Source organism: Capsella rubella, unplaced genomic scaffold, assembly GCF_000375325.1.
Source record: "Capsella rubella cultivar Monte Gargano unplaced genomic scaffold, Caprub1_0 scaffold_5, whole genome shotgun sequence".
In the NCBI taxonomy this organism is placed as follows: domain Eukaryota; kingdom Viridiplantae; phylum Streptophyta; class Magnoliopsida; order Brassicales; family Brassicaceae; genus Capsella; species Capsella rubella.
In genome coordinates this window covers 11700380-11727826 of record NW_006238919.1, presented here as the reverse complement: position 1 = coordinate 11727826, position 27447 = coordinate 11700380, and the positions used below count along the sequence as shown (strand labels likewise).

Below are 27447 nucleotides of genomic sequence, written 5' to 3'. Positions count from 1 at the left end.
ATCTAACGGCTGTGATTAATAGTTGCAATTTTGTGAAGAATTAATACATGGCTCAGGAAAAGAAAGCTGTTAAAAAATGTATACAAGAGTCAAGAAAATATCAGCTAATGACTCGTTTCAGTCAGTGTTATATCCAAATAGTATATCTGAATCCTGTTTAACACTGACTCGTTTCTTCACTAATTCCACTAAACAACACCAAAAACGTATGTGTTATGTGATTGTACAGGCGGCTAACTAAAGATCTCAAAACAAAATGCAAAAGAGGGTCTTTCGTCAGTCTCAGCATTGCCCTGCATTAAAACCAAGAGTTTTCACTGTTGAAAATTTCTGCCAAGGGAGTAAGAGTTTCTCTTAGAGAGTGTACGTGTGTTGTCATTGGCAAAGTTACCTTGTCAACGTATGCTGTGAAGGTGATTGTAAAAGAGCATTGTTATCAGAAAAGGGCGCGTCGAGCTGTAGCTGAAGTTTGTTTGGGAGTATCAAAGTTTGGCTTTATTCCACCTTCCCACATGATATCTTGAGAAGAAATCTGAAACCAGTTTTGGATCAAAAAGTTTCAGCTTCTGATATATAAAGAGATGATAACAGTTTGTGTATTACTTACTTCTCTGAGATCAAACCAGCTATACGAGCCATCAACCTCCATTGCGTTCGAGTCTGCTTCAATCAGGCGATGCATGTCCTGGTGGGAAAATTGCAAACTAGATATCTGAGAACGGCTTGAGTCTGATGGAAAAAGGCACGACAAATAAGAAATGGTTTAGCTAGTACCTGTGTCGCATCATACTCTTTGATGATGTATGTTTCGAACTTAGCTTCATCAGGCAGTCTTACACCAACCCATTTGCCAATAAGAGACTCGGGATTAACACTGCCCCAGCTATTTTTAGATTTAGGAACTAAAGTCGAAGTCGGCGTCGCCTTAAATAAGAATTGATAAAAGGCAATGAACTTTAGGACTCTGTGGTAATGAAAGCCAAAACAGAGTTTTCAATTTCTTTGCCTTACAGCTACAGGTTTGGTCAAGGACGTCTCTGGTACTATCCGCATTTCCTTCTCACCAGAGACAGATGCATCCTCCCTGAGAAAACAATGATGAGTGTTAAACAAGGAAGAAAACAAGTATCTTCCAAGTATGTACAGCTCTAATAAGAAGAATACACATACCTTTGTTGAAGGGTCAGAAGATTCTTCTGAATCTCATCCGCAAAAGAGATGCGAGTCTCGTCAGATATCGCCCACTCGTTCATCAGTTTCTGAATGATCTCATTCTTCTTCTGGATAAGTAGAAGACATCAGCCACAACACTCAGGAAACAGAACGAATTTGGCAAAAGAGCAAGAAAGATTTAACCAAGAGAAAGGTTTACGTACTGCAGTTACGTTTGACATTGTCGAGGTTTCTAAACCGAAAGCTTGGAGAACAGAGTAGAAAGCTTTCTTCTGGAGTACTTTGAGTGTCTCTTTCGTGACCTTTTCGTCGGATAAACAAGGCTTTGAATTAGACTCGGGTGCTCTGTTATACCCAGCGAGTGATTTTTCAGCCATGGCTCCATTCTTTAATGGTAGAAAACCTGGCTTTTCTGCATCACGACAAGTAGCAGAATCAAGATCACTCGGTGCAAATACAAGAAGACAGTTCTTTATAAGCAGAGCCGTTGCCATAAATGGATCAATCAAAACGAAAAGCAGAGGATTCCGAACATTCGTACTAGAAACCCTAATTACTGAAGATTGCATTCAAAATGTTACAAGAATTAGATTGGGGTGTTCTATCTAAAAGTCTCATTGGAAGTGTATGAACAGACGTACCGGCGGGAGGATTTGTTCCTTGATCTTTCTGGTCCGCCATTAGCGAGAGACAGAGAATCAATAAACTCGAGGGATGACGTGATTGACGTCTGTGGTTTAGAGCAAAACCCTAAGTTCGAACGATCTATGGAGCAAGAATATGTTGCAGAGGTGAATGAGAAGAGAAGCGAAGAGTATGAAGATTTGTGGAAGACGGAAGTTTATACGACTTGTGGAAGACGTTAGGGGTTGTGTAACCGAACTTTACTTTAATTAACTTTTTTTTTTTTATTATTCTCGTGGAGTTAATTTGATTAATTTTGTCAACAAATAGGAGTTTAAATTATCCGTAACAAATAAATAATTTCAAGCTTATCCAATCGGTCCACGTTGTTGATTAAAGATTAGATGACGCTATGGTTTTGCTATTTTCTGTCTTTTTTCATTTTAACTAAAAGTGAAATAATAGATTTTGTTTATTGCATACTATAATAATGAAAAAATGGTGTTAGCCCAAAAGAAAAAAAACCTTATCAGTTTTGCATTTCACCAGTGGCATCTGTTCGCATTGTGTTCAGTCCTATCTAGAAACTATATGGTTTCCATTTAGATAGTCATATTTAATTTTCGTATACTGTATACGTACCTTTCTTCAAAATATATGGATATATAAATGTTGGGTCTTGAGTATGCTACAAAAAAACTGCAAATGTCAACGTAACAACATCTAGGGGTGTCGAACATTGACTATAATATTGATCTATTCAGACGGGTCTTCCTAGTGCCTAGATTATGTATGTGTAGTTTGTATATATTTACCAGAATTTAGCAAAATAAGTACTTTACAAAGTATTATTATTAAACAGGAAAGTTCTAATGAAGTCTGATACTTAAGCTGCATTTGAATTTTTGGAGAAAATTATTTAAAAGTTAAAACAATGTAGTTTCTTGAAATGAAGGAAAAAATAAAATAAAGAGTATGTTGATTAATAACTTGGAAACTAACCTTTCATCTGATTTGATGTTTGGCGTGTATTTATTTCTCTAACATTATATAAGAAAACTGTTACTTATTATATAAGATACATATTACAAGTAAATATACAATCATTTGGAGAAATGACTATTGTAATTACGTACACAAAGGATAGATATATAGCAAAGAAAGTCCTCAAAAGTCCAAAATTAGGTGAAAATTGGATCTATTAGTAGTTGAGAAGGCACAGTAAATTGTTCATTAGATATTTTTTTTCTCGAGATTTGTTCGATCTTTTTAGTGTTTTTTAGCTATTATTTGATCACGATGTTTCTCTTTATCCAAACAATTATATATCCAAGATATTTACGATTGAGATTAAAAAATCATAAATTCCACTTTATAATCTCTACAAACATTAATTGGTGTTCTTTAGCTTTTCATATCATTTTACTCGACTGCTTTATTTTAACTCTGCATTACATTTGCATAACTATTTTTTTAAAAAAAATCACTGCCTAAGGGTACTGTCTGATACTATTTAACTACAAATTTATCTCAGTAATAGTAAATTTTATACACTCAGTTTGAAATTTTATGTATTTAACACTCTTGATATTTCAGTAAAGGTACTTTATTGGTCTTTCATGTTCTTTTGGGTAATTCTTGTTTGATTAATTAATTTAATTAAAAGTACTTTCTCAAGATTGGGCGTAATTTTTAAAAAAAATTAGGCAAGTTGGACGTAATTTACCAAACACTAATCAGAACTACACAACTTAACTAGATGTGCCCAATTAGATAGACAACAACAATTATTGTTTTTTTACAATATCAAACGTTTCACTACTACCCCCCAAAAGTTTCAACTTCTCTCGCACATTACCCCAAAAACTTTCAAGATACACAATTCACCACCTTGTGGTAATATTATCAGATCAAATTAACTAGCTAATTGTGATTTTACAACATGATTATTAACTAACCAGACAAGATCGTCAAAATCTATGTTTCACTTCTGATAACTCATTCATTCACAAACCCCTTTCTAGCATTTCTTGAAATCTCCTGTAAGATTCGACTTTCTCAAGCAAGAACTTCTCGTGGCAATTAGCGATGAACATATCTGCCAAATGATCGATATCATCTTCTTCATCATCAGCTCCAACATCTCTGCTGATCTCCTCCGCGTCTTCGACTTCCTTGTGTTCGAGCCACTCGAGGTAGCCAGAGAGATGAGAATCATTGTCTTCCACACCTTTGACGTCAAAAGGAAAAGGTTGAGGAACAGGGACGACATGAGAAGAACACCAGTTGTAATGCAATCTGAAAGATCCGAAGAAGATCTTGCGTTGGTTCTTTGAAGCCTTTGTTGGAAAAAACATCATGAGTTTACGTTTCTTGTTGTTGATGTTGTTGTTTTTGTTGTGTTTTGAGATCTCTAAGAAGATTGATTTGGCTCTGGCGAGAGCTCTTAGGAAACGGTAGAGAGGGTGTGTGAGGAGATTTTGGATTAGCGTTTTGAGTTTCATGGATGATGAAGGAGAAGAAGAAGAAGAAGAAGAGGATGGTGATGATGATTTGAGCTGCATGATGACTTCAAGACTCAAAGAGAGAGAGAGAGAGAGAGAGAGAGAGAGACTGTTTCTCACACTTATTTTGTGTGTTTCTCTTTTTCTCTATATGTGCATTAAAGTGAACAACGCTCGCGGGGCTTTATAAAGGATTTTTCTTGACTTTTTAAGCCACTCATTTCCTTGTTATTGTCTGAAACTGAAGTTTTGAACTTAGTGGGCGTTTTTGCAATTTGGTTTTTCTCCGGATATGATTGTCTTTCTTGTCTACGAGTGGTCTTTAGTTTTTTTTTTGTTTTCAATTATTTATTTTATTTTCTGTAAATTTACGTAGAATTTTCCACGAAGTTAATTAAAAGTACGAAGAATTTGGTGGATGTAATGTTATTCTAATGAATTGGCTATTTACAACGTTTTTTCTATCAAGAAAATGTTGTTGTGATTTAAGAGCTCTAGTTACGTTGTAGCCTTGTAGGTGTGTGGTTTGTGTTAAGTTACCGATTAGGATAGACACACAAAATAGATTGTGAACCTACACACACACATACTCACACACAACATTATATATTTATGGATACAACATAGGCGGTTCTGTCTTCTTTGTGTGTACTCATATAATTTGTGGTTTTCCTATGTTCACAAGATTATTGTATGATGTATATCTCTCGAGGTAGATTATATGAATATTTTTAGAAAACCAAAAAAAAAGATTATAGTGTATATGTATTGTGTGGCGCAACACAAGAAATAGAGTGAGAGCCACAAATGGGGTTTGGCTGAGGACTGAATTTTTCAACTCCCAATTAGGTATCGGGAAGAGTTCAAACTAATTAAAACATTGCGTAAGTCTAAAGAAACCAAACACTTCCTATGTTTTATTTGTCGTTTCATATTAAATTATTGTTTTGTAATCTCAGATTCACCACTTCATAATTTACTTCTGTTATATTTTTTTTAATTTACTACAAACGCAGACAACCTTCTGAAGAATCTGTAATATTTTGTAGATTAATGTGATTATAATAGATAAAACGAGCTTGTGGAGTACTGTGTTTGGTGATTTGAATAAGACCAAATCTCTCACCTACAACAACTTCTCCTAAATCCTTATTTATACACTCTCTTAACTTCAACCAAATTCCCACATTTCCCAAACTTAGATCGGATCAACAACACTGATTTCTTATTATTAATCAATAGAATATATCCAACACCTTCCTTTTTCACCAAAATTTCATTCTTTTATTTTTGACAGAACACATAATGACATTATTAAACATAATTTGGGAATGATATTTAACGTCAGAACATTTCCTAGTTCTAGTTATATAATAAAGATACATTTAACGTCAATACTACCGTAATGATCAAGTGGTTGAACAATGTACACGTACGACACCAATGTATAAATAAAAAAATTGAAAAGGTAAAAGCTAGAAATTTTGGAGGCAGCCAAAATAAAAAGACTTACTTGAAAAAATAAAATACAAATGATTTAATTTTTGAGTTAACAATACTAATGGTTGTAAATGATGATGAGAACAATTAATTAAATTAATGAAGATTTATTTTTGTTGGCTGGAGTTCATTTGGATCTACGAAAGGGAGTAAGTTTAGGCAATCGGATCAATACAAATTAGGCCAAAGGTCTTTGTCGTCATGGAATCTTGGACCAGTTGCAGGAATTTTTAGGGGTTCTTGAAGCCAAACAAATCCCAATAAGCACATGTCTTCAACACACACACTCTATCGTTAATTACGTATGCATGTACTTAGTGATCATATATATTTAACTAATTAAACTCAGACTAATCTAGAAAAAAAAACACACACACATATATGTATAGGGATTTAATCAAAATTTCATCGAAATTTAATCATATTTTCCTAACACATGTAGGCATTAGTATATGACTATATATATTATTGGCTATGATAATGATCAAATATGAGATTTAATGTTCTTCTGAAGTGTGCAATGTTTTACTGATACGGGTCTACAAAAAACCTATAAAATAATTTCTTTAATTTGAATTTATCTATTAAAATATAGCATAATTTGTTTGTGGATGATAAAATAATTAAGCGATTTGTCTGATATAGTTCATTTTTCAAATAGCCGCGAACGGCGCATAAGGCTTAAGCTTCGCTGAAAACCTCAAAGACCGAGGATGTATAAAACAAAGATAACACTAAATAATACATATAGTCATATACTATACTACTTTGTTAACTACATATAATAATTAATCCAATGTGGCTCGATCTGGTCTAAAGATAACAACACTATATCATACATATATTATACTGCTTTTTAAGATTAGTATTAAGATAAGATGATTAAATATTTTTCGAGACTTGTAAAATTATAAAACTATAGACAAGGAATCAGAAGTGGCTGATTTCCAGTTGATCGGCCACACCTGAATCTCTGGAGCTCTTGTCTTTCTTGGATTTCATCTTACCACCAAAGACACAGACCAAAGTACACATGCAGACCACATCTTGCTCCATTATATATACATCCGCATATATCAATCATGACTTATATGTATGATAAATATTTCGTGAAAACAAAAAAACTAGATGTAAAACTGTTTATCTATGTAGTAATGATAGACTTTGAAGTTTTAATAAAACTTTAATTGGATATGTATGAAGCAAAATGAGATATAAAACCGCAATTTTGACTTAGTCCTCTTCAAACCCTTCCTTGTTTTCAAATTACAAAAAAAGAAAGTTGATTGTATTGACTTTCTTAATGATCAATTGGTCAAGTTACTAGATTAGGGTCCATAGGATTGTTGTTGGGTGTATGTTTTAACAATAATGCACAAACTGAAAGACATTTAACAGCACCTACATATTAATTCGGCCGGTATCAGTAACTTTCATGGAAATTTTCACGTAAGTTTCCTATTTTCATTTTGAACTTGTGGAAAGAAAAAAACTAATGACATGCATGGATTAACTAACCTTAACTTACATGGAATTCAATATTTCTACAGAATTAAGTTTTTAAAGTAGAATGTTTCTGTTTTTGTGTTATACGTAAAACTGAAAAAGTAAGGAAGAAACAGAGAAATAATTAAGGAGAGGAAAGAAGGGATCGTGGAGAAGAGAAGGCAAAGGTGAGAAAGAGGTGTCTCCAAAGTGCATCAGCAATCGCGTGAGGAAGATCCATACATGACACTGAGATTAAAGAGTTGGTATCAATCTTTTAACCACTCACAACTACTCCTCTCTTCTTCTATTTCTATCTCTCATTCCTTTATTTTAGCTTTACCTTTTTGTTATAAATCAGCTCCCATGCATATATAATGTGTATATACGAAAGTAAACATATGATTATAGGACGACATTAATCTTAAGAGTCACTGAGTACTCAACATATTCGAATTGGTATAGTTTTTAAGATACACTATCTATTTAACAACGTGTCAGTACGTACAATTATTTCGTATTTTCTTGATCCTTATCTTTAAGCTTTGTTCATCTCTAATGTTAACGTCACTAGGGATTTTAATATGTGGATCATTTTAACACAAGGCTATCGATAATCACTTTATTAGAAATCCAACCGTGGGGCGTGGAGTGGCCATCCTTCAAGAGTACAAATAGAAAAATTATGATATGAACATTCATATGTTAAATGGTGGGTAGTACGTTGTCGTGCACTCAAAGTTATTTATATAGCTACTTTTATTTTTGTTTTTGATAACTGAGAGAAGTTACATTGAATAGAGAGAGTTTGTAAAGTCATAGAAGAAACCAAATAAAAAGCGAGAGATCATAATCATTGAACATCTTCCATTACATCATATCACTTCCAAAATTTCAATCATTTTGCACATGCTTACCATCATCAGTTGTATCCACCTCCTCTGACTCGATCTGACTCGATCTGACTCGATCTGAGCCATCAATTACATATATAATCTATTATGCTACTAGAAAAGGTTTAACATGACATAAATCTCTTTTTGCTCCAACTCTCTTTTTTAAAATTTTCTAACTATATTCAACCAACACATAGTATTATCAAAAGCTAAAACATTTATAATTTCTGTAAAGATTTTTCAGCCGTACCATTTTTAATCATAAATCAAAATTACAACAAACATAACCAAAACTTCGGATTTTAACAGAATTTTTCATAGCACATGCTCAAATATATCTGTTATAGTTACTCCTTCAGGCTCTTCGCTTCTTGAAAGATTTGGATTTCCCGGAAGCCATTACACGTTTATCACTGCTTCTCTTTTTGGTGGACTTGTCAAAACCTTTGTCATTCTCCGATTTGGTGGACTTGACACTAATATTACCACTTGAAGGTATCTTTGATTGTTGCAGAGCCTCTGCTTCTTTGTCCCCAATTACATATTGTTGAAGCTCAGAATCCATCAATCCTTCAATCTTCTCCTTCATCATCTGTTCCTTTTATAGACGATATAAGTACAATTCCATTCCATGTTAACCTAAGTAACACAAATATAATATTTTTACACAGCACAGGGATAGAAGTAGAATTACCTCGACTTGTTTTGCTCCTTCCCTGATATCATCGTCGACTGATACATTGTGAGGTTCAAGCTCTCTCTGCAACCAGCAAAACAGAAGACACTAATCAATTGCAAACACAAGAGTATGAGAACAGCTTGAGACTCTTAGTTATTCTTTTTCTCTCAGGAGAGATCAATCTGAACTATATGTTTCTGCACACAGCACGGATTCAAAGATCCAAACTTTGTTCTTGGTTTCGTGTAAACTCTTATGATCACAGTTGATGGATCAATTTACAAAGCAATTAAAAACATGGAGGCACCTCTTTCAAGCGCGGGAAGGCTGATTCGATCTCCTTTCCAGCAACTCCATCGAGATATTTGTACAACTCCCTTGCGACCTTCAGGATAAGAGAATGTATTTGTCCCCTCTCCAACTGCATTTGTCTCTGCAAAGTTGAACATTCAAATGTGATTGCAAGTTTATTAAATATGGATGTGCTGAAAAATAATGAAGCAGATGGCTGCAATCTTCAAAATTAGAGTAAAACATGTTACCTCAATGCTAGAAAATTCCGCCTCCTGCAACCCCAAGCATAGCAATATAGATGCCTGAACATATGACAGTGATACTGGGAGCTTCTCTTCAAAATACTGATGTGCCAGTGTTTTGCAGATGTCATAAACCTTTTAACAATATGACAAAAGAAATATATTACAAACAGAAGAACTGAAAGAAGTTAGTACTGATCCAGTCTATCTAACAAGTTTACACAAAAGAGATCTGTCTTTAACTCTGCACCATTTCATTGTTGAATGTGTCTTGGATATAGACGTATAGATCATTACCAAAATTTCAATTTAGTTCATAGACATTTTCATAAGAAAGCCCATCTCAGGAAAGAAATCTAACCAGATTGAAGTCAGTCAGATTTTTAGTATATGCTCTGAGCCTCTCCATATCATATGGGGATAATATGCCGTCGAGTGTCTTCAAAAATCCGTCTGAAGAATTCCCTGAAGATTCAACCTCGGTGAAGTTGATCTTTGGGTTTAGGACACTGGACAAAGAATGATATGACAAAAATAAATAATGATATGAAACTGATATTATCTCAAAATGAAGACAAAAAAATTCTTAGTGCTTACCTCATTGCAAGTTTATAGTCCATCTTCTTGAATTTATCACTCAACAACTTAGAGAACCTTGTCTTGAAATCTGAACAAAGCAAAATAAGTTGTAAAACCATCAAACAAAATTACCATACACTTGGAAGATGGAGAAAGTTCAGTTTTTGATCAAAGAATCAACAAACCTTTATAGAAGGGAGTAAAGAAGCCCAATTCATCTGACTCGTTGACTACTATTTCATCATTTTTTAAAGGTTTTAGAAGCATACATGTGTGCTCACCAGTCACAGCACTCTGATCCAAGCACAGGGAAAAATCAATATTACAAACAACTGCTACAAATGAAATTCTATATAAGCAATTTACGAAAAGGAATAGAAATATTCTCAACTGGGATTTGGCTAACATAGAAAGGCGCAAAATTATGTTTTCTCCAAAACCGGAAGAGATCCAAAGTTAGCCCAAAGGAAACACCAATGTAGTGGAGCTTCTCAGGTCGTCGATCATGAAGTGGAACCAATAGAGGTGGAAGATTTGTGCGAGGCTTAACTTGCTCCTCGAGCATGGAGACCTGTCAAAATTGGAATCAGCTAAGAATGGAATCAGGTGAACATAAAAAAGTAGCAGATTCTGCACTAATAAACCCAAAGCCCACACATAGATATATATTAAAAAAAACAGAAACCTTCTCAGCAGCCTCAGTAACTCTAATGGGTGCATGCACCACATCGAGTTTATCATCTGCTTCTGAGATTGGAGCTATCTGACCCTCAAAATATCTGCAAAGGTCACTCAGTATTAGTAATAGTATGACTACAACTAATTAAGAGTACAAATTCTATACTTTTTAGCGCAAAAAACATAATACTGAGTACTATATGAGATGCGCATGATAACAAACTCGTGAATGCACAATTTCATTTTACCTGGTCAAGTGTTCAACTGCAGCCGAACCATATCCCATCTACAAAGAGGTAGATCAGAAGCTTGTTAACCGCACACAAAACCTAAACTGGGCATGTAAAAATATGAGCAGAAACAAAAGATTACCTTCATGGCGTTAGGGTGGACTGCTATGCGTACTATTCGAGCACCAGAGAAACCTGGAAACTCAGCGTCCCGAAATTGTTCACAAAATTTCCATGGAATTTGGTCTCCGTATGGTGAATGGCCATCCCTTAAACTTTGAAGGGCTGAGTTCTCAGATATCTTTCCTTCGAGACAGACCTGAATATAACAGTCACAACTCACAATGATGTTTAAGATCACACAAAAAAAGGACACAAGCTAGAAACTACGATTTTGCACAAATTGTGGTAAAAGCATCTATAACAGATTGATAGCTGAGACTTTAGTCTTTGTAAGTCCATTTTCATGAAAACGGATGCTACGCTATTTCTAGGTCAATGAGAACCTAAAATCAAACTCTAACTGTTTGGTGTTCAACAGACCAAACAAGTTAACTGATAAATTTCACACACAACAATAATATATATACCTGGATTACACAGAGTATATCAGGAACCTTGTTTTGGGACTCATCAACAGGACCTGTGTTTAAAGGAAGTTAGGAATAGTTTTGAAAATTAAATTAGGTGGCGCAAAAAAAGGAAAACATGCATACCAAGTAACACAAACAAATGATGAGCAGGAGCATCAGCCAGCAGTTGAAGATCATTTGGAGAATTCTTGTAGTGAGATGAGACAAATAGCGCCATCATTCTCTGTAGGATGCCCTTATATCAGTCTAGTGTCAAAATAATGCATGTATCCAAAAAAGCAACCATGTTTACCTGTAGAAACAACTCACTATCTTTGTGAAAAGAAAAGAGTGTATCTCGGTTGACATAATAAAGATCACACTGACTTGGCGAAGGATGGCTACACAAAAAGAAGAAAGAAAAGACAAATCAAATAAAAAACATTTCGACGATCAGTAACGCACAAGGGGAAAGTAGACACTACAAAATTTTAGTAAACTAGTCATACCGCGCAGGATTAGGTAGACAAGTAGCAACATCAAGGCAAAGTAGGCCATTAAGCCAAGATTCTATGGGATCTCCAGAAGAGTATCTGATAGACTCATTAAGTTCTATCTTCTTGAAAAGGCAACCTGTCCAAAAAAAATGAGAGAGTCAGGGGTATGATTCACATCAACTAGGGCCGCCACAAAATGCAGGCCCTGCGAATAGTAATGCCCTATCCCACCTAAATAATTACAATTGATATAACTGCTGAACACACAAAATAAAATTTTATAAACAAATGCTGGAAACACTATACATTACCTTCTAGACAATACAGAGGAGAGGTGATTCTAAGAAAGATGAGTCTATACAGAAGGGTCTCTATAAATTTCCCTAATAAGTTTTATATCCAAGAATGAAAGCAAGGTGGAGCAGTTAAAAACCTGAAAGAGAACCTAGACCAGTAGCAGGAGCCCGGCTTTGCTCATCCAATTGTTGGAGGAGTTTCAGGGACAAAGATCTCCCAGTGCCTTCATAGCTTTAAAAAAGGGTAAAATTAGTAGCGTGATTATCCTTGAATGAAAACCAGAACATGAATATAACATTCCAATATATGGAAATGGCATCAAATCCTGTTTCACATACCCACTGACAGTTGACGATAGGAAAACAAGATAAGGACCAAGCAAAGACTTCACAACTGGCAAAGGAATAGCTGCTGCTTCATCAATAACCAAAAGCTCTACTTGTGAGAGCTTCTCATGCTCATGTGGTTGTATATACTACATTAAAAAATCAAGATCATGGAACACATCCGATATCGACTCAATTGACAACTTGAAGACCATGGATTAACTGAGGGATTAACAAACCTGGATAGTTTGTCTATGCTGCTTGAAGATATTTATCCGAACAATAGCCTTTTTGAAGTCAGGATTCACACTTTTCACAACATCATAATCAAGGTGCTCCTATAAAATTATAGTGGAAGGTATTTAAGAAACATATCTGACCACATCGCAAAATGGAATACTGATTTTGCATATGTCTCTCACCTTGCAGGCTCTTCTCAATGAAATGGAACAAGTACTATACATATTCTGTAGGGAAAGAGCTTTACATTACCTTATATTCAAGTGCATCGAATCCTTTGCAAACAAACTCAAAGAATGTCTTCAAGTTATCCGGGCTTGGTGCAGTTATGTAAATATTTGAGTATCTACAAGCAAGTAAATCACACATAAATAATTTTAACAAACATCCAGGAAAAAACAATACTAATGAAGTAAAGGAACATATGGCGGTAAAACTAATTCAAGAAACCTACCCAGCAGCAACAGCCCCGGCAACAGCTAAACCAAGTGCAGCTGATTTACCACGTCCTCTACTAGCAATCAAAGCAACTATACTGCGGAGAGCCTTGTCCAGAATTGCATCGAAAAATGTGATAACAGCTTTACCCTACAAAGAAAATACAGAAACTCAATTAACATCAGCCATGCAATAAGAAAGAACATTCGCAAGACAAATACACAAAAAAATTGATAGTTTTGAACCTGATCCAGTGTACAGCATTTCTTGATTAAAGGACCAACAGGAAAATCATCACTTAGGTCATCTTTCAAACTCTTCAGGTCACGTTCTGCCTCAGAGAGCCCCTCGGAATCCTTTAATAGCATACAACATTGCAATGTTATGGATATTAGCTGGAAGTCATTTTCTCACAACGGAACAGAGTTCACTTTGCAACAAAGATTACCTTTTCCGTTGGAACTGGAGTAATAGATCTGATGTGAGAGGAAAGTGGCAATATATTCAACTCATCATCCATGACAACACATGCTTTGCACGATGCAAGTGATAGAAGAAAACGTTCATTGAAACGGCCCGCGGCTTCAGAATGAGATTCAGTCCGGAATCTGTCATGGACATCCTAACAAGAAAAGAAAAAAATCATGTGACAGCACTAAGTTAACGCTTTACTCCGACTTTCTGAAGAGTAAGGAATTAAAGTTAGTCATGAAAATCGTGGTTCATACCATAACCATAGTGCATAGACTAGTAAGGGATGCAAGTGATCGTAATATTAATACAACCAAACCACCACCTTCCACAGTCTCTATAGTCCTTGCTAGTAGATTTGGAGTTAAAGCTTCAAAATCCTGAATGTATCAAGGCGAAATGAAATGAAACAGGGACAGGTGACAGTCATCTTAAGTGAATATAAAGAAAGCAAAGTACCTGTAAGATGCACATGCCGAAAGTATTTCCAAGAATTCGTTCAGAATCTTTGTACAAGCAATGAGTAACTCTTCCAACATCAAGCAAACGCGAGAAGGCGTCAAGTTTTTCTGGATCCAATTGTCCTCTTTCCCTCAACCTCTTCAACTGCTTCGAACGCTTTTGCTTATGACTGCAAAGAAAAAGATGAATCCAAAAGCTCTCACAAAAAAAATCTACTATGGATAAAATAGCAGGAACAGGCTCTTATCATTCAATTACAAAGTTATCAACTCTATTCACTAAGGACCAATAGAAAAAAATCCCCATTCCATTCTACATTTGTGCTCAACTCAATTCTCAATGTTTAGCCTTGAGAAAGTGGGATTAACCTGCTAATGTCAAGTTTGTCCTTGTAGCACCACAAGATACTCGGATTACACTTAATCACTGCCTTTGACAACATATGATGGAGGTTCACTATCTGTTAGAGAAGAAAGACACAAAACTTTTTTTTTTTTTAAAGTTGCATATTGAATATCCAACAAAAACATTCTCAGGGATAAGTGTGGAAGTAGAAGACTTCCCAGAAGAAAAACATCAAACCTGGTCACGGGACTTGTCACCAATGATTACAAACATGGAACGGTGTCTCAATTTGACACCGTTTTCAATCAAAGTCCTGATACGTTCATCAACCTTCTTCCTCATTCTTCCAAAACTAGCTCTGCTTCTTCCTCCTTAATCTTAACACAGGCAAAACACTCCCAAATTCAATAGCAAAACCTGAGTTCTGCTTTCTCACTAGTACGAGAGTCCTCGACTGTTAGATTAAAACAATTCCAACTGAATAGAAATCAATTTGCGTTTGGAACTGAAAATCTTTTTTCGTTAGTTCTATGAAAAAAATAAAAAAATCGACCGGAACAGAGTTTAGGGTTTCAAATCGTGCAGTAGGGTTTAGGACACCGAAGAAACTATGATGTTTCTGCTTTGACCTTTTTGTCCTTCTTACTTAAAATAATCATAACTAACCGAGCACTAAACCGAAATGGGTTTAATGCACTGTTCGTATAAATTCGGGTTTAAAAAAATGGGTTATGACAGACAAAAGTGAACTCTAATGGGTATTTAAGTTAGGCCCAAATGGTTAATGAGAAGAAAAAGCCCGGGAGGAAAAAGATGCGTTTGAAATCTTTTTGACCAAAATGCTTGCGTTTTTGACATCAAGGATTAGGTGGCTCACAGCTGAGTAGTCTATGCCTCTCTCTCTTTTATTTTTATTTTATTTTTTTTTGTTGGCGGTGAGTCTGGTAAAAAAATCCTTTGTTAAATAATTTGAAAAGAAGTTTGAATATGATCGCAGCAATGCTCATAAACATGAATTCCTAATCTAAAACAACATAGTAGCCTTGAGAAATATAGAGAATGGAGAAAAAGAATACGTTCGTGCCCCTAACTAAGACCATGCATTATTTTTAATATAGAGAATCGGGTTTTTAATACATTGGTCAAAAATGTATAAGAAATAAAGAAAACTATAATGGGCCAAAGCCCAAAAATGAAAAAGGAAAAGGAGAAAGCCAGCCCTGGAGAAAAGAAAGATAAGTTGTTTTTGAAATCGTTTGATCTTTTCTCAGAACGCGGCTATTAGCTGTCTGTCTCTTATCCAAAACCCAGCCAGTAGTAAAGTTCGAAAACGAGTAGAACGTGAAAGCACGCGCAAAAACGGGGCGCGTGGGTGAAATCCGTATCCATCTTCAACGGGCTTAAGATCCATTTGAGTCAGTCTCAGTGGTACGAGTGAGAGAAGAAAAAGCGTCATTCTTACGTTTTTTTCTATCTTTTTTTCTATAAGTTGCACAGAAGCTAGTAAGAAGGGGAAAAAAAGATAAAAAAGAAGCCTTTTCAAAGCAATCAACTTTTAATCTTTCAACGACACTTTCAACTAACACTTAGTTGTTGTTGTTGTTGTTGTTGCTCTTTCTTCTCCTTCCTTGCTCTTCCCCTTAGATCTCTTTCTTTTGACTTGAGTCTTCTTATCCTTTTGGATTTGATTCGTTCCCTCTGTTTTGGTTGGTTTGAGCAGTCTCTTTTGAGAATCCCTGTCTTTCTTCTGATCTGGGTTTTCCTAACTTTACATTGTCTTGGTATTAGAAACTGGTGAGTTAGATTAGATCGATTGACAAAACCCCCCTCAAGATAAAAAAATTAATAAAAAAGAGAAACCCTTTACTGGTCTTTCTGGGGTTTAGTTTCATTTTTGAGCAATGGGTTCACAGGTGAGTCTCTGTCTCTGTCTCTCTCTCTTTTTTCTCTTGGTGGTATTGAAGAAGTTTAAATTAGGGCTTGTGTTTTCTCTTTGGACTGTTCATGCAATTAGTTTTCATGGAAGGTATTCGATTAAACTTACTTGTAGCTTGGTTTTTGGTTTCTATTGAGCTCGAAAGGATAGGTCTTTCTGAATAGATCAAATTTTTCAATGTCTGTCTAGTGACCCAAGTGTTGCTTATATGTTATTGTCTCTGTTCAAACCTTTTTTTGAAATAAATTGTATATGGATGTTGGTTGTCCAATAAGCTCTTCTGTTTAACTATAATTCCTGCAAATGGGTTCTTACTTTCGTGTTGATGCTTGCGCTTGACCTGTGTTCATTCTTCTATAAATACTATCCTCCTAATTCTGAAACAAAGTATCTCCCAATTCTGTGCATGTCGTAGAAAAATGGAACTGCTTTCCTCATTTTCTTTCTCCTTAGTATTGGCTCGAGTTTAGTTCGCCTCCATTGTGTTGTTGTATCTTTTGTTGTGGCCTAATGCTTATCTTGATGTTCAGTTACTGCTGATAGTTAAAAATTGATTTAATTGACCAACCTTTCAATTTGCAGGGTTCTTGTCTAGTTGCTTGAGGCTTTTGGTTTGGTGTAATTGAATAGAGTTATGAGAAGAGGTAGAGGAAAAGGCAAGAGACAGAGCGCTACTGCTAGAGAAGATCGAGGAAGCGGTGAAGAAGAAAAGATTCCGGCTTACAGGAGAAGAGGGAGGCCACAGAAGCCGGTGAAAGATGAAATCGAGGGAGAAGAAGAAGAAGAGCTAGTGAAGAAGACAGAAGAAGAAGAAGAAGAGAAGGATGATGATACAAATGGTTCAGTAGTAACAAGTAAAGAAGATGTAACAGGGAATGGGAAGAAGAGAAAGAAACCAGTAGAGTCTAAAGAGAGCAACATAACCGAAGAAGAGAATGCATTAGGATCGAAATCAAGCACAGATGATTCGATGAAATCACCCTTGTCTACTGGGTTTAGGCAGAATGGGAGCAGAAGGAAGAGCAAACCAAGACGAGCTGCTGAAGCTGTTGTTGAATGTAATGGGGTTTGAAAAGAGGTTCTTAAAACACTTTTGAAACCGCCTTTTTGGTGTTTTTTTTTTTGTTGGTTCCTACTTATGCTGTTAGAAACCCAAGTTTAATGGGGGTGCATTTTTGGTTTCATTACATGGAATCAGAAATTTCGATTTTTCTGACATTGCTCTTCTCTTTTGTTTCTTAGTTTTCATTGCGTTCTGAGGCTAAATCTCTCTTGAGAACAAAATAGAGCCTAAAATGCTCTTTAACGGCTATGAGAAAATGCAACAGTTTATGGGTTGTGAAAAGTGAAAAAGAAACGTTTCAAAGTAGTAAAGAAGAACAATAGACTTGAATAAATGCAAAGAAGATTCGGGGGCTTTAGGCTTTTTTTCAGGTTGAATTGTTTTTTAAGAGTTTTGGAAATCAGAGAGAAACAAAGGAACAAGATGATGGAGTGCTAAATAAAGCAAAACGCAAAAGGAACAAAAATAAACTGTTACACACACACAACCCAATGAAAAATTCAAGTACACAGATTCTAATGGATACATCACTATATGAAATCGAACTTCCGATACTCTCCTTTTGCAAAAAATATTTACTTATTTGTTTTTTTCAATTATCAAGAAAGATGTTGCATTGGATATTGTGAAAAGAAGAACACCAAAATAGTAAAATATGTGTAGAGAAAAACAAAAAAAAACAGAACTGGATTGTGAAAAAGTGTTTAATAACCTTCAAAGTTCCTTTGAAGAGTCACATCCTTAGTTGAGTTTCAACACTCTGTTCTATTATGCCCATGATATCTTCAAATTCTTTTTTACTTTTTCCATAATACTAATAAAGTTGTTGTTGCTCTTTAATTAGAAGTGGTTGAGTTAAACAAGCATCCATTTATAGGTATGTGGTCTATTCATATGTACAAACTACAATAAAGGTCATAATTTTTGTTATTTTAGCGTCATTGGGCAGCTATATATATTTAGGAATTAGTACTACTATAAATCTTTAAAAATACAATTAGAATATAAGTAGCTAGATTTTTTTTTTTGACATGGGGGTTATGTTCCCTGGTCTCGTTTAAGGATATCATTTTGTACGTTAAAGAAGAAAAGAAATATTCTTATCCCTTTTCGTGTGTTTTTTTATTTGTTCATTACAAAACGCACCAACATCACAAAACGCAAACGCTAAAACACGTAGCTGTCGTGGACTAGTGTCAATCACTCTTCTTGAGTGTCTCTTCTTTTGTCAGCTTCTCTTTCTCTCTCTCTCTCTTTCGCTCTGATCTTTTTAAAGATAGCAACATCTAAAACCAGCAAAACCACATTTTCTTTCTTACTTCTCCTCTGTCCTTTCTATTTCCAGAGTCCAGTAGTTTACTTAGAGAGAGGGATGAGCAGAAGCCTCTCTTTCTCTGTCTGAGTAAAAGAAGAAACCATAATGGAGTTGTTGATGGGTTCGGGTCAGGCCGAGTCGGGTGGTTCTTCTTCCACTGAGTCATCTTTACTCAGTGGTGGACTCAGGTTTGGTCAGAAGATCTACTTCGAGGATGGATCCGGATCCGGAAGCAAGAACCGGGTCAGTACAGGTCATAAATCTTCGATGACGACGGTGGCGAGGTGCCAAGTGGAAGGTTGTAAAATGGATCTAAGCAATGCAAAAGCTTATTACTCAAGACACAAAGTTTGTTGCATTCACTCTAAGTCATCTAAAGTCATTGTCTCTGGTCTTCATCAAAGGTTCTGCCAACAATGCAGCAGGTTTCTCTCTTCTTTTTCTCCTTTTACTTTACTCGTTTCTCATTCCTCCCGGTGATCGGAAGAGCCCACAAGGGAACCATAGCTTTAAGCTTTATTTTTCAGGTTTTTTTTTTGTTCCTTTTGAGCTTTGGCTCTTGACGTCATTGAAGAGTCTAATATAACTTTACAGCTAGTTATTATGTGGTCTTGTCTCTTGTCTTATGCATTATTTATGTATGTTGTTGCTTTTCGTTGAAGCTTTCTTCTATTTTTATATATCGATTCAGGTTTCACCATCTTTCTGAGTTTGACTTAGAGAAACGAAGTTGTCGCAGAAGACTCGCTTGTCATAACGAACGACGAAGAAAGCCACAACCCGCAACTCTTTTCACTTCTCATTACACTCGAATCGCTCCATCTCTTTACGGTTAATGTCTATCACACAACCTTTTTTTAGCTCAATATGCTTCAAAAACAAGTTCTTGATTTTCTTGTTTATTAGGAAACGCCAATGCTGCAATGATTAAAAGCGTTTTGGGAGATCCCACGGCGTGGTCAACCTCGAGGTCAGTGATGCGAAGTTCTGGACCTTGGCAAATCAACCCGGTAAAGGAAAGCAATCAACTCATGAATGTTTACTCACAAGAAAGCTCAAGTTTTACTATAACATGTCCAGAGATGATGAACAACAATAGCACAGACTCAGGCTGTGCTCTCTCTCTTCTGTCAAACTCAAACCCGATTCAACAGCAGCAACAACAACCTCAGACACAAACCAATATATGGCGATCATCTTCAGGTTTTGACTCTATGATCCTCGATAGGGTTACAATGGCTCAGCCACCGCCCATTTCAGGCCATCATCAGTACCTGAACCAAACTTTGGCATTTATGGCGGGTGAAAAGAGCAATTCACATTACATGTCTCCTGTTTTGGGACCGAGCCAAATCTCTGAGCCAGATGAATTTCAGATAAGCAATGGCACCACAATGGATGGATTCGAGTTGTCTCTTCATCAGCAGGTTCTGAGGCAATACATGGAGCCTGAGAACACAAGAGCTTATGACTCCTCTCCTCATTATTTCAATTGGTCTCTTTGAGTTTTTTTCTCTTTCGCCCTTTAAAGACTTTCTTTTGGTATAACTTGTTCAGCTCCACCAAGAGCTTACTCTGTGGAAGGTTGCTACCAACTATCAAGTCCTATCAGTTAGTTGTTCTATGCTACTTAAAACTAAGCAATGATGTTTGATAATGGCGTTCAAGTTTGGATTTTATTTTAATGGGTTTAGCTTTTGAACTGTCAGCCCTTTGTTTTTTATTTATTTTTGTTATGTTTACAATTTTACATGCAACAAAAAGACAGGTTTATATTATTTGGATATCAAACTGAAACTTCAACATCATCATCAATAGATAAATCAGAGTTCCACATGCTTTTATCATCCTACTATCTATCAAAGCATTAGTGATCTGGGAATTAGCAAGTCCTTCAAAAATCCTTTTGAGTGTGTAACTCTTCACCTTCTTGCTTATTCAACTGCAGATACAGTCTTTCTTCTCTTCTGTATCTTGCCTCTTCAGCCACATCAGGGAATTATCCACCTCACTTGAGCTTCTCCAGAACTGAATTGTGTTTGTACGCTTCCATACTACTCTGACTTATCTAGTGATCGTCCTCATTCACGCCAGGACAATAAGATAGAAGAGCTTCAGTCGTTTCATACTGATTCACGTATTGTGAAATTTTTATGTCAGTAGTCAGTATAATTACACAAACTCAACATTTAGCGTTGAGAGAAACATTGATAAAAGAAGACTTGCACGTATTCAATTACCTGGAACCCGCAAAATGTGCAATACCGATGTTCATCTCTCAATTTCATTAATATCTCTTGCAAATCCTGCAATCAGTAAAGCTAAACCAGTCAACCTAAAGAATAATGATGAATCTAAAATTCTCAACCAATAGCCTCGATTGAACTATACTGCATTGGTGTCATAAAGGTGAAAGACAACAGAAACAGCAACGGTAGCAACTCTTGTTTTATAAGAGAACGTACCTCTTCAGTGATCACGTCCTCTTCATCCTCTTCTTCAGCAGGCTTACCATCCTCATCTTCCTCGGTTTTCTTCTCGGGAACAACTTCTACATTCTCAAGTTGATCAAGAGCCGCCTTAGCCTTCCTAAAGTTAATCACAACTCTTTTATTACGCCATTGAGACTTCTGTCTAGACCCGAAATCCTCCAACATTTCATCAACCTTTCTCTTCTGAAACTCCACCTCAATCTCCTCTTTTTTCTTCTTCTCCTTGTGTGGATCTTCTCTGCCTACTCCGGCCCTTGATCTTCGGATATCCATGGTCACTGGCTCAGCCCTACCTGACCCTTCTTTACCAAGAGCTGAACCTGGCTTGTAACCCATTTGCTTCAATAGCTGAAACCCTATGTTAGACTCTCCAATTGGAGTGTCCACAATACGAGCCAATGTCTGTTCATCCTCTTCCATTTGTTTCCTCTCTTTCTCTAATCTTCGTCTCTCGTACCAATTCAGATTTTTTAACTTCTTCCGAGATGGTTCAACTATTACAGGTTTCTTATCAGATTCCTGCAAAAGGCATTCATATGATCAACACATGAACTAGGTTTTTTAAAAATATAATTCCAAATTAAGGTAGATGAATTTGAAATATAATCACAAAATCTGACTCAACTATCAAATTCATACTCAATTAGACGAATATGGACTCATGAACTTGATAGCTATGGATATATATATATATCGAAGTGGTAAGCTTTTTGTCATGAAGTTACCTTTCTTTTAGAAGCCTGGGTAAGTTCAGGGGGAATAAACTGAGATAGGTCTCCCATGTAGTCATCATTATCTTCTTCTTCTTCTTCTTTCGCTGCTTCTCCTCCGAGACCAATCAGATTTCTCGTCGATTCTGCCATTGCCGACGGAACTTGCGAAAACGCGGTTGGACGGAGAAAAATAAAACAAGAAGAGGAGAGTAACTAAAGGGCTTCAATTGGGCCTAATAAGACTATCTGGGTACTAATTGGGCTTTGTAACCAAACTGTTTTTCTTTAGGAGGTAACTAAAAAGTGACAAAACTCAATTGGTGTACAAGATAGAATATGCATATCCTGGGTCAATGAATTTGTGTCTCTTTTACAGCACGGGAGCATCTTAACCGCAATATCTGATGGTGCTGCTCTTACAGTCACCTCTGCTTTATTCTCTGTTTCTTGTCTGCATGATTTTTCTACAATAAATATCATTTTTATAGAGCTCTAAAGCTTCGGAAAATTTGCTTCTATAATCTAGCCTACTGTTGTCATCTTAGTTTCTATTACGACGAAGACAAGAATTTCAAAAAAAGTTTGGCTTACAAGTTATAACTTATAACAATTCAAATTCAAATCATCATGCTCTATCTGAAGATGAGATTTTCAAAAACGAGGAACTGAAATGACAGAAGAAACAAAAATTAAACATGACCAAAACAGAAAAAAATAATCTAAAGGAAAAGCTTTTAAGGGAGTATTCTGTGCAGATAAGTTACGTGGGTGCGTATTGGTTCCAAACTACAAATCAGGCTGGTTTCTCTTTTTTCTTCTTTTTTTTTCTTTCTCTTTTGGGGGGATTCTTCACTAGCAATATGCCAAATATGATCGCGGGAGCTCTACAGGAACGAGACATCTTTCACTTTGTCTATTATTCATTATTAGTCACCTTGTAGGCAGTAGAGTTGCCTTATATTTCCAGATGCTGTTAGATACGCAGTAGACAGAAACAGTCAAAAACCTAGAGAATATGCACAAGAACTTGAGTAGGGATCGATTTAGAAAAAGTTCTTACCGTAGAGCCAGTCTTTGAAATACACATGGAGTGCACTTGATAGCTCTCGTTTCCGGTTTTCTTCCAGAGGTGCTTCTTTTAGGGATCGTCTTGTTTCTTCAAAGTTCTTAAGCTGGTGAAAGCAAAATATGGAATTACATGACGAAAAATACATAGTTTCATACTGAAGAAAAAAGGCTTACGTTTCTCTGCTGAGCTGCCATATAAGCATCTGGCAATGGAAATGGATTGTCTTTTGTCGAACCAATATCCTCGCCACTAAACCAGTTTGGGATCTGCAATACATAGACATTGATCCCACAGATAAACAAGTCATTAGATGTTTCATGAACAGTATCTCCAGGTATTGAAGTAGAAGTTAGACCAACAAAAAAAAATGTACCAAAAAGTTAACAAACTGGTCAGGGTCTACAGAAGCAGCTGATTCAGCCTGTGCATCAGCGACACCAGCAGGATGTGACAGTGAGTCATGCGGATCCACTGCTCCCAGTGCCAACGGTTTGTCCCATTCGTTGATAGTTGGCTCAACCCCTACCTCACTCATGTGCTCCTCCAAATGAGAGTAAAATGTATTATATGGAGCAACCTGAAAACAAGGTTAAAATGGAAAAATGATGTCAGCAATTCAAAAGAACAGGGGACCATACTCGCTAAGACAATTATCTGAACATGGCCGTACTTTTTTTCTTCCATAAAAATCAGTGAAACCTTCTTAAAGCATACATCGGCTATAGGTATCTCTAATAAATTAATTCTTCAACACCTTAACCGTGTAACATAATGAGATAGAAAACCCCTTGTAGTTGTTTCCACTAGACTCAATAGCATGTCCAAAACAACATATTAACCAAACTAAAGCTAGTAAAAATTCTAGTCGCTACACAAATTATACCTTAATATCAGACAAGTAATTAAGCGCATTAGAGCAGCATGAACTATTTTTTTAGAATTAAACATCAATGTTGGAGAGAAGCTTTACCTGTAGTTTGTGATTATCACCAACTATAAGTGGTCGCTGATTGACTCCCAAGAAGAATACACATTCACGACAATTGGCGATGCACACTCGTTTGGCAGCTGCAATCACATGAACTCTCTCACAGTGCTCAACTTTTAGTGCCTACAGAAATAAACAGAAAATAGAGTTGCTGCATCATCTAGTAAACGTTGGCAGATAGTATAACTAATAAATTGTTGCCTTGACTATCATCTATAAAGAAGGAAGGAGCATTGTTTCCATACCTTGCCAACAGCTCCCAGAACTATAGTAGTATCAGAACATCCATGCACAGTAGCATATCGCAATGGTGCTAAAAGGTAAATCACAGAATCGTGGCAATTGACAACCTGCGGAATACACAGGAACATGGAATTGACAATGGTGCAGAGAGTACATGACTGGAAGGAAATATAGAGCAACGCATAGTCCAACTATATCAAAAGCAATTCACAGAATACCTTCACAGATCTACCCCTTAGATCGGAGGCCTGCTTAACAAGTGAAGTTTTGGAGACTCCCTCGATCAAACATGGGCCTCTAGTACTAGCTGCAACCTTGTTCGGAGCATCACCAACATCTGACATCGTATCATCTTGATCAGAAGCGCTAGAAGGCCCATTCTCTTTTCCAGAAATTTTCTCAGTAATGCTTTCTAACGCAGAAGCTATGTTTTGCAGAAGCCAGTCATGCACTTGGGATGCGGGGACTGGAACAGCGGGCATATCCGGATCAGAATTTGCAAAGAAAGGAGTAGCTTGGCTCAATGGAGATACATCAGAACCCTTATCACCAAACTGAACAAGAAATCCCAGGTGCTCAAAAGCCTCCATGGAGAGAACCTGAAGGATATTGGACAATAAAAAACAGTTAACTGGTTTGAACCATCATGAAATAAGCATCTCGCTTGAGACTTCTGTACTCTTTCATTCCCTCCAAACCCAACATACAGACTTCTGTATTATATATTCTTGTGTAGTAGAGACTGAGACACTCCCCGAGTACATACAGAAGATTAGAGCTTACCAATGATTCATCTCCTTCTCCCTCAACAGGCTCTGCAAGAAGAGAAATGATGTTTGCTAAATGTTTTTGCAGATATGACAATTGATGAGCTTCATCATCAGCTTGTGATGGCATAAACCGACGGCTGTTGCTACGAACAAGCTGCAAAAATGACGAACACGTTTAACTCCAATATAGCTGTTTAGACTCATGTGATGGAAAAGAATTGCATACCAAAGAACAATGACTGTTGGAAACACTGAAAAAGCTTAAGATCAGATGACTGTTTTCAAAGACACAATAAACTAGCCACACAACCAACACTAATCAGAATATCACAGGACTGAAGGCTGAGTTAAACACCACAAGCATTTTAAACAAAGATACATGTATCATAAAAACATGAGTTAAAGTATGTGTCCATTAGCATGTGTTCGAAACACCATGAGTTGCATAGAAGATTCTCAAACAGTAGCAACACTAACATTAGCATGCGTCCAATTCAATGGCGTTACAACATTACATCCACCACAAGAAGACTAATAGTTCATCATATTTGAATCAATAAATCAATAACCGTTACGAACACATGCATCTTCTCTTCCTTGAGAACTATTACGATTTTACGAACATATATCCAGAAACTATACCCGCCATCAAATTAGATTAATCACCCACAAACTTCACACTTTGCTTTACTCTTAGCTTCAAGTAAATCAAATGACTAGAAAACTTTAATTTGCATTGCAATATTTTAGTTAAAACAAACGCAAAACGGGAATAAGGTATTCTCTAAGTTGTTAATAGAGCTACCACGTTCCAATTCCATACTCCAGTACAATATTTACATTTCAATTCCAAATAGATCGTACGCGCTAGGGTCATTAGATAGTATGAGAGGCACATTTTAAATAGAGAGCCAAAAAAAGTAAGAAACTTGCCTGAATAGGCGACAACGCAGACAAGTATCCATCAAAAGCTGAAGTCGATGGCCAAACATCAGCGACAGCAGCGGAGTCCTTGTGCGTCCTAGGAAGCAACTTCTTATACGATTGAATGTAGAGAAACAAAATTAGATCCCGCAAATCAGCTCCGAGGGAATCAACTTCCTCGGGTTTCGCCTTAACGAGAGGGTCGGACTCGGAATGAAGAACGGAACCAAGGGTCTCGAGAACGAGACGGGCATGGTCGCCGGAGATCTGGAGAACGTCGGCGATTGCAGCCGATCCAACGCGGTAATTAGAAGCGGCATCGGCAAGCTTCTGCTTGACAGGAGCTAGGGTTTGGATCGGGTCGGTAAAAACGAGTTTCTGGATCGGGAGGAGGCCGTGCTCGAAAGACACACGCCTCGGATGGATAACTGAATTCGGATTGGGGTTTGGTTCAGGGTCGGGTGCTGAGAGTGGTGGTGACTGGTCGATGAGGTCCTGTTCTTCAGTCATGATTGAATTCTTCGTCGCGTGAGGTAGAGAATGAGAGACTGGTCCGGTGGTGAAGTTGCAGATCTTTCTTTGGGTGACGAATCATTTCATCGAAGGGGAAGAGGAGAGAGAGCGAGAGAGACTGATACAGTGTGTGCACGTGTATGTTAAGTAACGTACGCCTCGTCTTTAGGTCGTTGGATTTAATAGTAGATTAACCTTTGATCGGAGTTTTGACACGTCATAAGAACGGTGATAACAATATCAAAGTTACTTAAGAAAAAAAAGCCCCATTGAAATGAATGCAATTCGCATTTAATTTTAGTTAGGGCCATTATTGCAATAAGTTAGGTGATAAACGTTGTCAAAAGATTAATCATAATTCATTAACACAGGTTTTAGTAAAAGATTACATACATATATACCTGGTTAAGTAAACATTAGGAAAAAAGATTGTCAGCTACCTGAAATATCGAGGAATACATGCCTACACATACCAAGTATAAGAATGGATACTTAGCAACGTCAAGTATATGTATGGCATGGCGACATGTACGAAGTATATGATGTCATGTGCTCAACACCCTACACATAAAATTTCAGTTTACCGAACGATTTACTCCGGCATTGACCCAGCGTTGACTCATCAGAACCAAAAACGATAACCGATCGGTTTAACTAACCAAAATTTATGACCCGATCCGGTTTAATTTTCTGGGTCAAAATTATTGGGCCTTAATTTAACCAAATATTTTGACATTTTTACTCTAAAACCACAGACGAAAAGAAATTAATTTGTTACCATAATTATTGATTTCTTTCGAATATACCAAAATCTTTCCTCTGCAACTCCTAAAAGCTAAAATCCTCAGACAGAAAAATAAAAGAGAGAACTTGTTGTGGCAGTTGAAGC

General features: G+C 36.6%; 7 protein-coding genes across 9 annotated transcripts; 2 read left to right on the top strand and 5 right to left on the bottom strand.

The window, feature by feature from the left end:
* Positions 1-14: 14 nt before the first annotated feature.
* LOC17887124 (protein EMSY-LIKE 2) lies at positions 15-2010 on the bottom strand. Of its 2 annotated transcripts, XM_023782076.1 has the most exons (8): positions 1815-2010; positions 1377-1585; positions 1171-1280; positions 1012-1084; positions 775-924; positions 608-685; positions 392-532; positions 15-293 (listed from the first exon to the last, which is right to left on the bottom strand). In XM_023782076.1, the coding sequence occupies exons 1-7, from the start codon at positions 1852-1854 to the stop codon at positions 437-439; spliced, it is 756 nt and encodes a 251-aa protein (XP_023637844.1). In that variant the 5' UTR covers positions 1855-2010; the 3' UTR covers positions 15-293; positions 392-436. The 2 variants fall into 2 exon arrangements, with proteins under 2 accessions (XP_023637844.1, XP_023637843.1); XM_023782075.1 differs by having other exon boundaries at positions 1377-2010.
* A 1508-nt stretch (positions 2011-3518) lies between these two features.
* On the bottom strand, positions 3519-4444 carry LOC17887186. The gene has a single exon (XM_006291843.2). It carries the CDS (start codon positions 4359-4361, stop codon positions 3804-3806), a length of 558 nt encoding a protein of 185 aa, XP_006291905.1. The 5' UTR covers positions 4362-4444; the 3' UTR covers positions 3519-3803.
* A 3937-nt stretch (positions 4445-8381) lies between these two features.
* On the bottom strand, positions 8382-15092 carry LOC17885848 (RNA cytidine acetyltransferase 2). 2 transcript variants are annotated; one of them, XM_023783055.1, is made up of 26 exons: positions 14770-15092; positions 14556-14647; positions 14185-14356; positions 13983-14105; positions 13703-13876; positions 13500-13610; positions 13271-13404; positions 13069-13162; positions 12816-12914; positions 12589-12725; positions 12387-12481; positions 11966-12089; positions 11770-11857; positions 11601-11700; positions 11475-11527; positions 11027-11203; positions 10903-10940; positions 10662-10755; positions 10368-10547; positions 10162-10270; positions 9995-10064; positions 9759-9906; positions 9404-9532; positions 9169-9294; positions 8877-8942; positions 8382-8780 (listed from the first exon to the last, which is right to left on the bottom strand). In XM_023783055.1, the coding sequence occupies exons 1-26, from the start codon at positions 14872-14874 to the stop codon at positions 8538-8540; spliced, it is 3081 nt and encodes a 1026-aa protein (XP_023638823.1). In that variant the 5' UTR covers positions 14875-15092; the 3' UTR covers positions 8382-8537. The 2 variants fall into 2 exon arrangements, with proteins under 2 accessions (XP_023638823.1, XP_023638824.1); XM_023783056.1 differs by having other exon boundaries at positions 8382-8774.
* Positions 15093-15961: 869 nt separating this feature from the next.
* On the top strand, positions 15962-17686 carry LOC17887465 (VID27-like protein). The gene is made up of 2 exons (XM_006291947.2): positions 15962-16445; positions 17051-17686. Exon 2 carries the CDS (start codon positions 17103-17105, stop codon positions 17538-17540), a length of 438 nt encoding a protein of 145 aa, XP_006292009.1. The 5' UTR covers positions 15962-16445; positions 17051-17102; the 3' UTR covers positions 17541-17686.
* A 1045-nt stretch (positions 17687-18731) lies between these two features.
* On the top strand, positions 18732-20531 carry LOC17884971 (squamosa promoter-binding-like protein 15). Its single transcript, XM_006291340.2, has 3 exons — positions 18732-19271; positions 19538-19677; positions 19753-20531. Exons 1-3 carry the CDS (start codon positions 18952-18954, stop codon positions 20349-20351), a joined length of 1059 nt encoding a protein of 352 aa, XP_006291402.1. The 5' UTR covers positions 18732-18951; the 3' UTR covers positions 20352-20531.
* A 67-nt stretch (positions 20532-20598) lies between these two features.
* LOC17886339 (G patch domain-containing protein 11) lies at positions 20599-22226 on the bottom strand. The gene is made up of 4 exons (XM_006290214.2): positions 22064-22226; positions 21312-21857; positions 21087-21152; positions 20599-20974 (listed from the first exon to the last, which is right to left on the bottom strand). Exons 1-4 carry the CDS (start codon positions 22199-22201, stop codon positions 20915-20917), a joined length of 810 nt encoding a protein of 269 aa, XP_006290276.1. The 5' UTR covers positions 22202-22226; the 3' UTR covers positions 20599-20914.
* A 392-nt stretch (positions 22227-22618) lies between these two features.
* On the bottom strand, positions 22619-26635 carry LOC17886809 (TBCC domain-containing protein 1). The gene is made up of 9 exons (XM_006290759.2): positions 26055-26635; positions 25135-25275; positions 24570-24950; positions 24354-24458; positions 24091-24231; positions 23494-23697; positions 23294-23386; positions 23112-23223; positions 22619-23021 (listed from the first exon to the last, which is right to left on the bottom strand). Exons 1-9 carry the CDS (start codon positions 26553-26555, stop codon positions 22978-22980), a joined length of 1722 nt encoding a protein of 573 aa, XP_006290821.1. The 5' UTR covers positions 26556-26635; the 3' UTR covers positions 22619-22977.
* Positions 26636-27447: the final 812 nt, after the last annotated feature.

What these genes read in the sequence shown, in the direction of transcription:
- LOC17887124 (XM_023782075.1), bottom strand. Translation starts at nt 1,742, where the DNA reads ATGCAATCTTCAGTAATTAGGGTTTCTAGTACGAATGTTCGGAATCCT. An exon ending in CTTCTGACCCTTCAACAAAG is followed by an intron (nt 1,085 to 1,170) that starts GTATGTGTATTC and finishes TTGTTTTCTCAG; the next exon opens with GGAGGATGCATCTGTCTCTG. An exon ending in CCTTGACCAAACCTGTAGCT is followed by an intron (nt 925 to 1,011) that starts GTAAGGCAAAGA and finishes TTCTTATTTAAG; the next exon opens with GCGACGCCGACTTCGACTTT.
- LOC17887186 (XM_006291843.2), bottom strand. Translation starts at nt 4,361, where the DNA reads ATGCAGCTCAAATCATCATCACCATCCTCTTCTTCTTCTTCTTCTTCT.
- LOC17886809 (XM_006290759.2), bottom strand. Translation starts at nt 26,555, where the DNA reads ATGACTGAAGAACAGGACCTCATCGACCAGTCACCACCACTCTCAGCA. An exon ending in TAAGGGGTAGATCTGTGAAG is followed by an intron (nt 24,459 to 24,569) that starts GTATTCTGTGAA and finishes TGTATTCCGCAG; the next exon opens with GTTGTCAATTGCCACGATTC. An exon ending in TTTCAAAGACTGGCTCTACG is followed by an intron (nt 23,022 to 23,111) that starts GTAAGAACTTTT and finishes CGTATCTAACAG; the next exon opens with CATCTGGAAATATAAGGCAA.
- LOC17887465 (XM_006291947.2), top strand. Translation starts at nt 17,103, where the DNA reads ATGAGAAGAGGTAGAGGAAAAGGCAAGAGACAGAGCGCTACTGCTAGA.
- LOC17885848 (XM_023783055.1), bottom strand. Translation starts at nt 14,874, where the DNA reads ATGAGGAAGAAGGTTGATGAACGTATCAGGACTTTGATTGAAAACGGT. An exon ending in ATAGTGAGTTGTTTCTACAG is followed by an intron (nt 11,701 to 11,769) that starts GTAAACATGGTT and finishes GGCATCCTACAG; the next exon opens with AGAATGATGGCGCTATTTGT. An exon ending in CGGAATTTTCTAGCATTGAG is followed by an intron (nt 9,295 to 9,403) that starts GTAACATGTTTT and finishes TCAACTTTGCAG; the next exon opens with AGACAAATGCAGTTGGAGAG.
- LOC17884971 (XM_006291340.2), top strand. Translation starts at nt 18,952, where the DNA reads ATGGAGTTGTTGATGGGTTCGGGTCAGGCCGAGTCGGGTGGTTCTTCT. An exon ending in TTCTGCCAACAATGCAGCAG is followed by an intron (nt 19,272 to 19,537) that starts GTTTCTCTCTTC and finishes ATATCGATTCAG; the next exon opens with GTTTCACCATCTTTCTGAGT. An exon ending in AATCGCTCCATCTCTTTACG is followed by an intron (nt 19,678 to 19,752) that starts GTTAATGTCTAT and finishes CTTGTTTATTAG; the next exon opens with GAAACGCCAATGCTGCAATG.
- LOC17886339 (XM_006290214.2), bottom strand. Translation starts at nt 22,201, where the DNA reads ATGGCAGAATCGACGAGAAATCTGATTGGTCTCGGAGGAGAAGCAGCG. An exon ending in AGGACGTGATCACTGAAGAG is followed by an intron (nt 21,153 to 21,311) that starts GTACGTTCTCTT and finishes TACTGATTGCAG; the next exon opens with GATTTGCAAGAGATATTAAT. An exon ending in GCACATTTTGCGGGTTCCAG is followed by an intron (nt 20,975 to 21,086) that starts GTAATTGAATAC and finishes TACGTGAATCAG; the next exon opens with TATGAAACGACTGAAGCTCT.